General features: G+C 37.5%; 1 protein-coding gene across 1 annotated transcript in view; it reads left to right on the top strand.

Moving 5' to 3' along the window:
- LOC148301003 (uncharacterized) overlaps positions 1–14,260 on the top strand; it is a gene marked incomplete at its 5' end in the record, with an annotated part of 49,555 nt that extends 35,295 nt beyond the window's left edge. Inside the window, 7 exons of the mRNA XM_088273948.1 lie at positions 3–119; positions 198–293; positions 1,073–1,237; positions 4,602–4,761; positions 6,300–6,496; positions 11,447–11,642; positions 12,973–14,260. Coding sequence (XP_088130074.1) covers positions 3–119; positions 198–293; positions 1,073–1,237; positions 4,602–4,761; positions 6,300–6,496; positions 11,447–11,642; positions 12,973–13,086 — 1,045 coding nt within the window. The remainder of the gene's footprint in view (positions 1–2; positions 120–197; positions 294–1,072; positions 1,238–4,601; positions 4,762–6,299; positions 6,497–11,446; positions 11,643–12,972) is intronic.
- Positions 14,261–15,809: the final 1,549 nt, after the last annotated feature.

Genomic DNA, 15,809 nt, shown 5'->3' on the forward strand with positions numbered 1-15,809 from the left:
AGAAACCATCCACTGACAATAATCCACGGTTTAGAAAGCGATTCACTGCGAACCGCCAAAAAAACGAGACCAAATATTGAAACCTTTCCAGTTCCCAAGTCTAGAGGAATACACAACACGTAAGTAACTGCAGTAATTCCTGAAGTTTTGTGTTTCCTCAATTGTATTATGATGTCAAATGATTGTTCTGTTGGCAGGAAAATGGCGATTCTCGTATACAACGATGACTCGGTGAGAGTCGTCATTTCAACAGCCAACTTGTACCGCGAGGACTGGGAGAACAGAACTCAGGGGTAATTGTATTCATTTCTTCATCTTGTCCACATTATAAGTGCGCATATAAGACCGGCATATGACGATGGCTCGGTGAGAGTCGTCATTTCAACAGCCAACTTGTACCGCGAGGACTGGGAGAACAGAACTCAGGGGTAATTGTATTCATTTCTTCATCTTGTCCACATTATTAGTGCGCATATAAGACCGGCATATGACGATGGCTCGGTGAGAGTCGTCATTTCAACAGCCAACTTGAACTTTCTTTCTAGACTAATAGTGCCTGTCTAGAACTAGTGTTTGACAATGACTCGGTGAGAGTCAAGGTTTTACAGGGTCGCAGGGTCAATAAGAGATTTTTTTTCACTCTGGTATTTATTTAAACCATTGCGACACAAAGCCAGCAAATCACCGGCCAAGGTCAATTTGTCATTGACTCACAAAACCGGCGATTTGCTGGTTTGTCCTTGAAGTGATTTTTTTTACATTAAAACTGAATGAAAATAACTTTATTCATAAATTTATATTGAAAATAGATTATGTTGTGTGTTAATATTATTGTGTCTTAATATTATTATAGTAAAAAATGTGTCCTAATTAAATAGTGCGTTGTATGAAGAAATGATGTCATCTTTATTAGTGGTGCATTGGGTTAGTATGTATTAGCTTGGACTGTGTGAGGCTTCGTGAGATCAGTGAGCGTGATCTACACAGATTAGATTTAGTTACCTGTGCACATTGGGTGTGAATGAGAATCAGAAGAAGAAAGCAGCAAATGTTCATTGTTTTTATTTTGCAGATTGTGGATCAGTCCTCGCTGCCCAAAGTTAAGCTCATCTTCTGTTTATGGCGAGTCTCCTACCAACTTCAAGCATGCGCTCAAACAATATTTATTTTCCTACCAACTTCCTGCCATTTATCCATATTTGCAATACGTAGGAATGGCAGATTTTTCCAAAATAAAGTAAGTTGTTTGATCATTCTATAAATATAGATAAATATAAGAAAATTATGGAGCGTGCTGGAAAAATATGGAGTAGACAATAAACTTATACAAGCAGTTGCTTCCCTCTACGAGGGCAGCACAGCTAGTATAAGAGTGAATGGGGACATTACATCATGGTTTGCAATATCCAAAGGCGTAAAGCAGGGATGTGTAATGTCACCATGGTTGTTTAATCTCTATATGGACCATTGTATGAAAGAGATTGAAAGTATGGTAGTCGGAGCGAAAATGATGAATATAACTGTTAGTTGCTTGCTGTATGCGGATGACGCCGTACTGCTAGCGAGCAGCGCGGAGGACTTGCAACTAATAGTGTCAAGAATGTACGATGTATGTACGGAAAATGATCTGGCAATGAATGAAGGTAAGTCAAAGGTCATGGTGTTTGAAAGAGAGAAAGATTTGACAGAATGCAAGATTATCGTGCACAATGAATCCCTAGAACAGGTGCAAGAATTTTTATATCTAGGAAGCATGTTCACAAGGGATGGAAAAGTGGATAAGGATATTGAGAGAAGAGTGAATGCAGGGAATAGAATAAATGGTGCTTTTAACAGAGTGATTGGGAATAAGAATATGTCCATGGAAGCCAAGCTAGCGGTTCACAACGGCGTGCTAGTACCGACACTAATGTATGGAAGCGAAACATGGAACTGGCAAAGGAAGGATGAAAGCAGAGTGAATGCTGTTGAAATGTGCTCCCTCAGACGAATGTGTGGAAAATCATTGTATGACAGAATTAAAAACGATGATATAAGAAAGGAATGTAAGGCTGAACGAGGAATAATTGAAAAGATTAGAAAGAGCTCTTTGCGGTGGTATGGACATGTGGAGCGAATGGATAGCGAGAGAATGACTAAGAAAATATATGTGGCGAATGTGAGAGGGAAAACAGAATGTGGACGACCGAAAAAGACTTGGCACGATCAGATCAATCAGAACCTAAAATCTGGCGGTGTCAAAAGTCTGCGTAATCGGAGGGCATGTATGACTAGATGTATGGATGTGAAGGAGGCTAGGAGTGTATGTCAGGACAGAAGAGTGTGGCGTTCCATCCTCTCTGCCTACCCCTGCGGGGAAACGGCGTGATGGTAGTTGTAACGGACCAGCTGAGTACACGGCCCCAAAATGGATTAAATATATGTAAACATGAGCGGGGAAATCGGGCGAGCGCACCGACGTCCTCTCGCAACGGCAATCAAATATAGAATGCGCTAGGCGCGGCGCGCGCGGCGTCTTATACGTGGTACGTAAGACGTTATTTACGTTATGAGCGGGGAAATCGGGCGAGCGCTACGAGAACTTCTCTCCATGACCACCAAATCCCGAATGCGCTAGGCGCGGCACGCGCGGCGTTTTTTATGTCGTATTTACGTTATCACGTGATATTTACGTTGCGAGCGGCCGGCCTGGCGCAGGTTAGGGTAGGGGGAGAAGATTTCTGTCGCTCGGTCGATTTCGACGGACCGCGCTGTATATGAACGAATAAATATCTGTGCCATTTTATGAATAAAGGATTCCACTCACACCGAGCTCTGCGTTTTACTTTGATCCTCACCTACCCTGCGCTACTACTTCGATTTCGGAATCTTCTGGGACTTGACCATCGCTACACCCACTGGACTACGAATCGATTACACGGACCTACAGCTCATAACTTTCGGAATTTACGACCCCGAGAGCGACGGAGCGGAGAAGCCACATCCACACCTATACACAGTCTAGCGGTGTGTTGGACAGACGCTGTCTGTGCGACACAGTAGTAGTAGTAGTAGTAGTAGTATAAGAAAATTAAGAAAAAAGGCTGGAAAGACAACGGCGGGATAACTTGCTACAATTTATTTTTATTTCATCATACACACATTTACAAATTAAAATATTGTGCCCTTACAAATTTTTCCATGCCGAGGGCACATTTTACACTATTTATTTATAAAATTATAATAAAGAAAATTTATTATGACATGCGATCAAATATGACATTGCCGAACAATGCGGTATACCACCTTGATCAAAAAGTTCCCGGAATGTGTGCAGAAAATTAAAAATACAAGATTATTCATCAAAATCGATATTGTTCCCTTCAACCCACTTACGCCAGCGCTAGATCAATCCTCGAAACATTTTTATGATCGGTTTTCGGTATGGCCATCAGAGCCATCCTCCATTTTTTCATGACCTCATCTCGGATGCTGTAACGCGTTCCGGCAGCGGTTTCTTGAGTCGACCGAATAGGAAAAAGTCGCAGGAAGCCAAATCAAGCGAATTCATTGCTTGTTGGATGGTTTGATTCGTTCCGTTTTTAGCCAAATGGTCACGGATAACTATGGCGTTGTGCGACGGTAAGTTATCGCGGTACAAGATCCACGAGTTGTTTGCCCACAAATCTGGTCTTTTTGGCGAATTGCTTCACCCCAACGTCTTGAGCGGATCCTAAAGCGATGCCTAACTCCTCTGCAATCTCTCTAATTGTCAATTTCCGGCTTACGGTCATCCATTCTTTGATTTTGTTAATGTTTTCGTCGGTTTTCGATGTCGAAGGCCTGCCATTGCTTTCATCATTGTTGACGGACTAATGGCCACTTCTGAAACATTCATTTTCTTCATAGTATCGTTGCCGAAACACTTTTCAAGCATTTTCAATGTCGTCGCACCCCTAAAAAAGCAAGATTTACATAATACAAACTCGTTGTAGCAAATTCATCAGGCAAGGCCCAGCGTGCTCCACAAGCTGTTTTACGGTGAGGTCGGAACTGTTCATCAGCCTCTTCTAAACCTTTCATGCTACAGGGACAGGGAAGTTGGCTTTCGAGCGCCTCGCGCTACTCTGTATACTTGCTACTACTGCTACTACACCACTACCAATGTAGAACTTTGATCCTAATATAACCAGTGTACACGTGAACCTAATATTTTTTACAACATTTTGAGTGTATCCAAATACATATGTACTTGTTCATAAATCTGGATTATCTCCAATTATAGGAGTTATTTTATTTAGGATTATAATCCAGGATTCGGACCTCAAATACAAATGAAAGAGTTTCAGCTCAATAGAAAGCTTCTTTCATCTCGCCAATAGATGTCTCTGGTGAAATTCTAGTGATTCAAGCACAATGTTTCGAAATTGGATCATATATATATTTAGAACTTCTAAGAATTTGAGTAATGTGGTTGTCAATCATGGGTAGAATTGGTGAATGTTACACGTGTGTAAAGTGATCGCATAAACCAGCCTAGTCGTAAGCCCCGTAAATGCCTAAAATTTTTATGTTCTTCTTCATCTATGTTGAGATGTCAAAAAACTTATGTTTTGTTTTAGTGTGTTCTTGGTGACGTCCAGTCCGGGTATAGACACATATTCATATGGTTTGAATCGCATGAACAATCTTCTGAACCTGCACTGTGTACCCGAAGTCCCGAGCGAATGGGATTTAATTGTCCAAACATCGAGGATTGGAAAAGTTGGCGAGAACCCTCGGGTATGTCAGACAAATAACTCTTCATTACTCTAATGTGTAAAGCCAACTAACCGTAACTCAAGTTGCGGCTGTTTGGCGCAACACGGCTCAAAGTATTCTTATAACTGGCCTCTATTGGCGTAACACGGCTCAAAGCATTCTTATAACTGGCCTCTATTGGCGTAACACGGCTCAAAGCATTCTTATAACTGGCCTCTATTGGCGTAACACGGCTCAAAGCATTCTTATAACTGGCCTCTATTGGCGTAACACGGCTCAAAGCATTCTTATAACTGGCCTCTATCGGCGTAACACGGCTCAAAGCATTCTTATGACTGGCCTCTATCATATATGATATTTACTTGTATATTATGATTGTATACAATTACAGATTTTGCTCAATCTCTTTCCTTTAACAAGATATTCATTATCCAAATAGCCGCAAAATTGTACTAATTTGATACATGTTTTAGCAAAAAAGCATCATTTTAAGTAAACTTTAACCTGGTTTATCTCAAAACAACTGTTTTTAAGTTGCGGCTATTTGCCTTTGCACATTAGTACTGTTATGTACTAAGGTGGGGGAAGATGATTAGTAATAACTCGCCAGCACTTTGACTTGGGTTTATCGTAAATTAGCATTACTAGGTAGCTCTAAGTGAGTGACTGCTTTCTGGGAGACAAATCTAGAATGCCCTCGCCAGACTTTGCGGGTATATACATGATATATCTAGTAATTGGTGAATCTTACCAATGTGTCACCAACTTACCCACATTCCTTACGGTTACAATTACAGCGGCAACTCCAAGTGTGTCAACTATGCACTGGATATATTTGACTTTACTTCTTTTTGGCGAAAAACAACATTATAATTGAAATGTAACTTTGTTTTAAAATCACTATAAATATTTCATTATAATGTCTACCGGTTTCGAAGCCAACCGCTTCTTTATCAAGACTGATTAATTAGTATAAATCAGTCTTGATAAAGAAGCGATCAGCTTGGAAACTGGTAGACATTGGAATTATGTTATAATAAAATATTTATAGTGATTTTAAAACAAAATTACGTTCATGCTTCAAATATAAATTATAAAAACAATGTTTATTATTTTTCTTTTTGGCATCATTAACATCCTGATCGAAAACACTGGTTGTCAACAGTTTTGTTAAATGGATAACTGTTGTTGTTTCATAAATACATACTTTGCTATGCTAAAGCCAAATATAATTACAACTTTCCCACTGTCCATCGCTTTTTTAAATAATTTTTACATACACACATGCACACACTGTCTGTTGCCTTTTGTATGCTGATGACGCTGTGCTTGCAAGACAAGAGTGTGTAGTGTGTGCAAGGAAAGTGATTTTTCTGATGAACGTGTAATTGTTTTTTAAATTTGTGAATTTGTTTTAATGTTCTTTCCTCCACGTGTTTAAACTATCTTAACACACTTAATTTTATCGATAATTTTTCTTATTTATTACCATTCAAACATGTAACATACATCTTTGTACATTTATGTGGCTAATTCTCTATATGAACAATGTATTTTAGGCTTGGCTGCAGGGGGTATTTCAAAGGAAAATGTGTCCCAGCCTGAATCCATTGCAAACTAAACTGCAAGATCTTCGCCTCATCTATCCTTCATTCCAGTCCAGATATAAGTCATTTGATGGCCTCGACTCCAAAGGAACCCTCTGCCCCGCGTTCACTCTGGGGGGGAAAGAAACCTGGATCGAGTCGTATCTTTAGTAAGAAATCTTGATTATAATTAAAATATAACTTGCTTTTTAAATTTATATAAATATTTTATTATATCTTAATTATAATGTCTACCGGTTTCCAAGCTAACCGCTTCTTTTTCAAGACTGATTAATACTAAAACACTATCTACTAAACCAATTTCTAAATATTTTGGCTGTTAGGCAAAAGAGCTCGGGTAGATCTCGAGTGGCTTTATTTTGTGTGTTGATTGGCAGTCACAGACAAAAGGGATCAGGGATGTTGAGTGATTAGAAACATATTTAATAATGGACTTTTCTTGTGTCATCATCATCTTCTAAAGGCAGCGCCTTGTTGTGTCAGCCACTTGTCTCTGTCAGTCGCCATCCTCTTGAGCTGCGAATAGGAGGAGACGTCCATGAGCCGCTTCAAATCCTGGAAGTATGAAGTTCTTGGGCGGCCTCTTGTTCGTTTTCCCAAGATTCTTCCTTCGAAGATGTTGCTAAGAAAGGTGCTATGTCTAATTGAGTGCCCTATTAGCTTGGCCTTCCTCTTCAAAATATGATTTATAAGCTCTCTTCTTTCTTTTACGTCCTGCAACACCTTTTCGTTGGACTTCCTTACGACCCATGATGTTTTGGTCATCTTCCTCCAAACCCACATCTCAAATGCTTCAAGCCGGTCTTTTTCCTACTTTTGGATGGTCCAGGTTTCACACCCATACAACAAAACACTCCAAACAAAAGCCTTTATGAATCCTTTTCTTTCTTCAATTTTTAAATGTTTGTTTGATAGGAGGCTGTACTTTTTCATAAAAGTTTGCTTGGCTAGCGTTATCCTCTTTTTTATGTCTAGGGTACATTTATTGTTATATGTTAGCGTGCTACCCAGATAACAGAATTGATCCAACTGTTGAATTACTCTATTTCCGAGAAGTATTGTTGGATGGAGGTCAGATTGCTCTTTTTCAACGATCATTGATTTTGTTTTGGCGGCATTAATTTTCAAATGGAACTTATCCAGAGCATTAGAGAGAGTGTTTAACATGTGGTTCATGTCACTCTCGTCCTCTGCTATCAGGGCGATGTCATCAGCGAATCTTATACAATGTATTTGTTGACCGTTTATTTTTACTCCATTTGTTTTTTCCTTCAACTCTTCAATGGCCTCCTCTATGAACAAATTGAATAGATAGGGTGACAGCGGACAACCCTGTCTCACACCTTTTCTTATCTTGGCTTCTTTTGAGGAACCATTAATATCTATGAGAGTGGATTGGTCCTTGTACAATTTGAGGATGGTTCTTCTGTCCTTCCAATCAATTCCTCTTTTCTTCATGACTTTAAACAAGAGGTACCAATCCACTCTATCAAAAGCCTTCTCTAAGTCTATAAAGGTCGTGTATGTTATAAGATTCACATCCAGTCGTCTTTCCAGTATCTGTCTCAGTGCCAAAATTGCCTCTCGTGTTCCCACTCCACTTCTAAAACCAAACTGATCCTCTCCAAGCTGTTCCTCCACTTTCTTTTTCAACCTGCCCTTTATAGTGTTCAGGAGCACTTTGGATGCGTGGGATAGAAATGTTATGGTTCTATAGTTGTTGCAGTCTGCTGCATTTCCCTTTTTAGGTATTGTTATAGACTTACTCTTTACGAAGTCGTTGGGCAATTTTCCCTTTTCATAGCACTCACTTATGATGTTATATAGTGCTGTCTTCGTCCGTTCGTCTACATTCTTTAAAACCTCAGCAGGTATATCATCTATCCCAGTTGCTTTTCTATCCGTTAAGGCCTTCACTGCAAAATCGAATTCAGCCCTTGTCAAGGGTGGTCCCTTGCAATCGGGATCTACTTCTTCTTCTGGTTCCAAATAAATCCTTTCGTCTTCGATATCATTTCCACAGTACAGATCTTCTAGATATTCCTTCCATCGCTCAGCTACCTTTTCATTTTCAAATAATAGGTTTCCGTTTTTGTCTTTAACAATATTGCTCTTTGTTTTAGGTGTATATTCTAGGCTTTTAACTCTGTTATATGCTTTATCGATATTATTTTTGTGTAGTAGGCTTTCGATTTCTTTACAGTTTTCACGTAACCATTCATTTTTTGCATTGCGACATTGGTCTGTAATTTGATTTTTGATCCGTTTGTATTTGACATAATCTTTACTCCTTAGTTTGTTTCTTTCCTTGATTAATTCTAGTATTTGTTGATTCATCCATGGTTTCCTGGGTTCTAGGACGTTTTTCCCAATACTTTCGTCACATGCTGCATTGATGTTTTTTTTCATTGTCTCCCAAGAAGTTGGTTCTATCTCATTATTAATCTTTACTAGAGTTGATTGGAAGTCTTTTACTAATTTTATATCTTTTAATTTTTCCAAACACCAGTGCTTTTTCTTGGCCATGATTATTTTCTTAAATCTAATATTGCATACCGCTTTGACTAGAGTGTGATCACTATCTATTTGATTTCCAGGGTATGAGTGACTAGATCGTATTTGATTTCTATATTTTTTCTTTACTAGAATGTAATCAATTTGATATCTCCTCGTGTCTCCGGGGGCCTTCCACGTGTACCTCCTTCTCTCGGGGACTTCGTACATTGTGTTGGTGACGATCATCTCAGACTGCTTGCAAAATTCTATCATTTTTTCTCCTCTTTCATTCATATTTCCTAAACCAAACTTTCCGATACATTCTTGATCAGTTGTTTGACTTCCGACTGAGGCGTTGAAGTCTCCCATAATAATCACATTTGATTTGTTTTCGGTAAGTCTCAGCAGCTCCTCGAGTTGTTCGTACATGGTGTCAATTTCTTCTTCGTTGCAGCTTGATGTTGGAAAATACACTTGTATGACGTACATGTCTGTGGGCTGGGCTTGTAGCTTTATCATAATGATTCTTTCATTTACGTGAAAAGTGTTAAGGACGCTGTTCTTCCATCCACCTTTCAAAATGATTGCTACACCTTTGCTGCCTCTTTTTTCACATCCACTATGAATTATTCTCAAGTCGTCTTTGACATAATCGCCATTTCCCGCCCATCTTGTTTCAGAGATACCTAGGATATCTAATTTTGCTTGTGTCATTTGTTGAGAGATTTCTTCGATTTTGCTCGGTTGTAGCATGGTTCTAACATTCCAAGTACCAATGTTGAATTTGTTGTCACAAGGGTTTCGCTGGTTGACGACCTGAGAAGCCTTGTTCCTTCTCCTGCCGGATCTTGGGGTCCGAGGTCCATGATCAGTAAGTCTTAAGTTGTTGATCGACATTTATGGCTAACCAGGGTTAGGGAATCCTCAGGATCTTTAATGCAGTGGTATCCCTCTGGCCTTCTGCATCCTCAAGCCGTTGACCACATTGTTTGGTTCATCCGCCCTTTCAAGGCAGTTTCCCACCTTGGGGACAAGAGATTGTCCCACTCTACTTAGCTCATCCGCCCCAAAGGCCGTTGGCTTTGTAGAGGTGCCTCCTTATTCCGGGAGACTCTCGGTCGTCAGAGCCTCGTCAGCGTAGCAGGGTGCACCACATGCAGGTGAGGTTGACATTTGAGTAGAGAGGTTATATATTCACTTCATACTCCAAGCACACCCCTTGTGTATTTATTAGTAATTTATTATTGATTTCTAATATTTGTAAGTAATCTAATTTAAGTCCTCTGTTGCATGCGTGTAATATATTTAATCCTTTATTTTGATCAGATTCGTGATATCAGGTGATTGTCAAATTCAGAAAAATAATTATTATTTAGACATCTTGTATGCTCTTTGTATCGGATTTTAAATGAAGTTATATTTGATTTCAATTGGAAAATCACAAAGTTATTGCTTCAAATATAAATTATATACATCTTGATTACTTCAATAAGAATGTATTGTGCCACTCGCTAAATGGCCTCTCCACCAACGGCTGCTCGTCCCCGCTTACTTTATGTTTCTAGGGGATACCAGAAACCCCTTTTTATTCCTAATCTCTCCATTAGGGAACATTCTGGCAATTTCCTTCTCCCCGCTGACGAAAATTTTTGGCGCGGGGAGTAATATAAAAAAGAGCCTGTGGCAAGTATTTAAACCTGAAGTAATGTATATGTTGACAACAAAAGGTTATTAAAAATTAGTTAGATTATTAAATGTATGGTATAGTATTGTTTTGTATTTTTTCCTTCTTAGTGCCAATCTTCATTCAATTTATTTTGTTTAATTTTGAAGGCAGTTGGAATATAACACGGTCGACTTTATTTCTGCAGCAATTGACATAGGCAGCGTAACGACTAGTGGTACTGGAACACTCGAAGATGAAGATGGAAAAGCACAGTTGGAAACAATTATTTATTTGTCAAAATTATAAAACTAGGAGCAAAGCGACGCCAATATATTGTTTCGCTGTTTGATGTTTCGCTTCTTAACAGTACTGAGTAGAAAAAAACACAAGAAAACTGAAGAAAACAGGTCACCGATTCCGATCAAGTTATACTCAGTACTAAAAAATTAAAGGGCAAAGAGCGCGATGTATTACGTTTAAAATTATAATCTAAGAAGTATTGGTCCTTCCACGCTTTATATACTATTTTAAGGTAGTTTTTGTGGTGGTAAACATATGAGAGTCAATGAACTGCGTCTCTTTGTTCTTCTCGAATATGTACATAATCTTATTATAAAAAAATGCACAAATTCTTATAAAACTGCACTAATTTTTAAGGCGCTTGCAAAAAATACATTGTTTTAAATCTTTTTAACGATAAGACAATGTCTATCCATTGCTTAGGCCGAGTTGTGTTATCAGTGTTGAAGTTAAATGAAATATAAAATAAAACTTTTGAATAAACTAATTTGGGAGGAACAGGCAGTGTTTATTTTCTGCATCAACTGACATCAAAAACAGTGTATATTTTCTGCAGCAACTAAGTTTTCTTAAAAATGTTTATGAACTTTCAAGTATTTTAAAATCAGTGTCACTAAATATATTTTTGTGATTTAAGTGATTGGAACGCGACTAAGCTGGGTAGAAAGCGCGCGCTGCCACACATGAACACCTACCTGCGCGTGTCTCCCGACTCTACGAAGGCCGCCTTCTTCCTGCTGACCTCGGCCCCGCTGGCCCCGGAGTCCTGGGGGAACTTACAGAGCAACATCCAATCTTACGATGTGGGGGTGCTCTTCTTGCCCAAGTTTGTAGTAAGTATTAATTATTGTCATCAACTGAGCGGGGGACTTCATGACCCCGAAAGTTTACTTTTCAACCAAAATGTTGCTGGATCATGTAGTACGTAATGTGAGATTTGTTACGTTATGAATAATTGAAAAAATAAAACAATATCAAATTTGAGACACAAAAATTATACATAAATACAAATACCGTGTTAATTAAAGATACATATACAAATACCATACATACGCGCATGCACACATACACACATACACTCCCATATAAGATTTACGAGGTCTGTTCAAAAAGTATCCGACTTTTATTCATAAAAGCAACTATTATTGAGATACAATTAAATGACACAAAGTAGCCCCCTTGAGCTGCTACACACTTCTCCCAACGGTTCTGCCACTGCCGGAAGCAACGTCTTCCCTGGTCTGAGATCTGGTCCCTTTCAACGGGAAAAAGCCAGCAATTACAGGGAGCGTATTGAGAAGTTGAGATCATCCATCAGAGTCTCCAGCATGTCCTGTGCGATGTCCACACCAACTTGCTTCCGGTCAATTGTCAGCAACTTTAACTGAATATGCTATAAATCCTAGTACATAATAGGCAAGGAGAATATTCTTAGGCAACTAGTGATTTTTTACACAACTCTAAATGACAAAGCTTCACATACGGTTTTGGAAAGTGATGCAGAATTCATGAAGACATATTGCTCACTCCTTCCAACAACGTCATATATCAAAAATTGTCAATTTTCAGTTGTGCATGTTTTCGAAATGCCCAAAAAATGTACTATATCCCAGCAAAAGCGGCATATTTTAAACTTAATATTTACCCGCTACAGGGCAGAAAGTGTTGTTTTTGCATTTTGAAGAAAAGGTATCGTTTAATTAATTTTTTAAATAACACTAAATATTTTTCGATGCAGAAAAAACATTCAGGTTTTACCTAAAAAGATCTGCTGCACTGTAAAAAGTTATATTTATTATATTTTTAAACTTTAAAAACGATAAAACCGTGAAAAACATGGCATGATCAGGTATGCCAAATACTTGAAAGCGGTCAGGTTAGGAGTCGTAACAATCGGCGGGTATGTATGAGGAGATGCATGAACGTGAAGGAGGCGAAGAATGTTTGCAAAGACAGAGTGGTGTGGCGCTCTATTCTCTCTGCCTACCCCTACGGGGAAGCGGCGTGATGGTTAGTTAATTAAAAATGATCTCCTGAAAAATCAAGTTTTTTGATTTATGACGTTGTTGAAAGGAGTGAGAGATGTGTCATAATGCTTTTTAACAAAAAGTGGTATTTACCAAGTAAAATTTCAATTAGTGTAACGTTTTGTTTATTTTTCAGATAAAACAAAATTTCTTCTCTGTGAAGGCAGACGACCCCGACAGATTACCTGTCCCATATGATCTCCCACCAACGCCTTATTCTTCTAAAAGCAATTTGACCGTCGGAATATAACGACAATATCAGGACATCTTCAGAGGAATAAATATCAGTTGTTATTCCAATAATTGAAACAATTTAATCATGTAGCGTACGCAAAAAAAAAAATCTTTTGTAATTTGTATCTACCAAAAATGCAATTTTTTGGTTCGTTTAAGTTTTTCAGTTCAGTTATTTTTAATTTCATTAATTGATTCGGCAGTCAATTTGTGGTAAAATCTAACCATTTTCAATTTAAGTTTTACTTAGTAAATACCACTATTTCTTCAAATGTATTGTGACATGTGTTTTGAAGCATTCCGCATCATTTTGGTGTTTGAAAATGAAAATGATGCGGAATGCACTGAAAAACGTGTCGCAGTAGAATTTAAGAAATAGTGGTATTTACTAAGAAAACTTATATTAAAAACAGTTTTGTATCTTAAATTAAAAACAGTTATGTATCTTATATGTGAATATCTATATTATCTTAAAGGAAAATGCACTTGGGCCCAAAACGTGGCTTTGAGTGGCATGGCTTTATTCCCTTTTGAAAATGTGACCAGATTCCTATTGCGAAAAATTTAGATTTTTTAATAATTACAGAATTTCTTGAGTTTTTTTCATACATCTCTTTACCAAATTAACAATAAGATCTGTGTTCTTTTCCCACTTTTGACCATGTATGACATTCAATTATTATCACAGACTAACTAATTTATATATAATTATGTTTAATTTTCCATATTTAAAACAGCAAAAATCTATTTGTGTCATTCCAAAAAAGATTCTTAATAAAATATATTTAAAAAAAACTTACTCTCCTACCTGAAGATGTTTATCGGGGTAGGTTGAGTAACAATTATTTTAATGGATATATTTAATTTCCTTCTAACTTGTATTAGGTATGGTATTGATGAAAAATATTTTGTACATAATATGTACGCAGATAAATATAAAAGGATTTTTTCAAACCATTTTTTTCATTGAGTGCTTTAGATTTAAGTTTTTAAATTTTATGCAGTATTTTTATTTTGTTCCCACCAACAATAATACATATATGATAAAGGGCACTGAAATAAAATCTTGCTTTATTTATCAAGTTTACACATTTACTGTGTATGAACTGCAATATACTTAATTATGTTAATTTTAATACTTTTTAAAATTATACTATAGCAATTAAATAAATATGGACATACCTATTGTAGATGTATTTTTTTCAAACAATTAATTGGTTACTTTATCTGCATTTGAGATTTCATGGATAAACACATTTTTTTTTACAGTGCAAAGTTAATCAGTTTTTAATCAGTGCAAAGACACAGAAAATGCTCAGTCATCGCATTTCCTACCATATTCTTAATCTAGCTAAAAGTAAACTATGTTGAATGACCACAATGTTCTCTGCAATTGTGGGCAAAAGGCTATTGCGCTTGTTTTCGCAGATACGGCTGGCTTAAAAAACAACCTCGTACTATAAACGCTACTGCATGGAGCTAAAAGGTATATTCTTGCAAACTTCATCAAATTTGGATATTGCTTCGCATGGACTGACCATCAAAGTTTAGGGTCGGGACTAATTTTCTAATTATATTCAATGTTAAGGGTCGGAACTAATTTTCTAACTATATTCAATTTCATTACCAATCGCGCTTTTTTCTTGATCCTGGCACTGACTACTATTTCATTGATACAATCCCAAAGGGGGCTTGTGCAGTACCCAGAATTTCACCGTCCGGCAGTCCGGTTTCGAAAAATAAAAGCGACTACGACATTTTAGCGTGATCGAATTTACGCGCAACATGTTCACGCACCGATCCGAAGAAAGATGGACAGAAGCACAAGCCAATCCAAGGCAATCATCGTTTTAAAACGCTAACTGAAGTACCGGACGGTAAAATTTCGTGTAGTGCACAAACGCCCAAAAGGTGCCGAAGCTTCACCTGATTCGTGATCCAGCTTGATTACAATATAGAAAATATAATGTGTCAGATATCCAAATTCCGGCCAAATCACCATCTATGTTTTTATTATTTCTTTTACCTGCATTTCAAAATGTAGAGTTTATACAATTAATATCCATTAATATGTGGAGTATGCATAATTAATATCCACCCTTCATATTTTAGCAGGTATTGAATTCAAAATTTATTTTATGTTTCCGTGTGTTTTAAATACAATATTAAAATTATTGTTTTCATTCAAACCCTTTTACGCACCATATAAACACAGTGTTATCTTGATCGTCAACACATGAAGGAAAGGTGATCAGCCCTCCGCTTCCGGTACCAGTCCAAGGTAATATTGATTAAATATAAATGTGAAAAAAATCACTTTAATTTATTTGATCCCCCCTGGGAATCAAACCCGGGACCTCCAGTACGGTAGACGAGCGTGCTGACCATTACAATACCGAGGCGAAAAATTATACCAGTGTTTTATTATTTTAATGTACAAAAACTGCATTTTGAAATAACTGGTTTGCGAATATTTTATGAAGTTTCCATTTTAATACAATTAAATCTAATCAACAATCTAAATTTTGCACGCACTGCGTCGTGATACATAGCAAATGCCAAAAGAAATGTCAAAATAATGGGACGCTTTTCTTGAATGACTTGCGGTGTGGGAATGAAAGTTTGACGAGGCGGACGTAGCGCCATCTGTCATTCAATCAAATAAATAATTTGTTCGGTTTGAAAAATTACTAAGATTACTAAAATCGTGATTTAAAAGTGGGAGGGTGGGGTACGAAG

The sequence above is a fragment of the Brachycentrus maculatus genome, unplaced genomic scaffold (assembly GCF_059751285.1).
Source record: "Brachycentrus maculatus isolate JH-2025_06_01 unplaced genomic scaffold, ASM5975128v1 h1tg000620l, whole genome shotgun sequence".
NCBI classification, from domain to species: domain Eukaryota; kingdom Metazoa; phylum Arthropoda; class Insecta; order Trichoptera; family Brachycentridae; genus Brachycentrus; species Brachycentrus maculatus.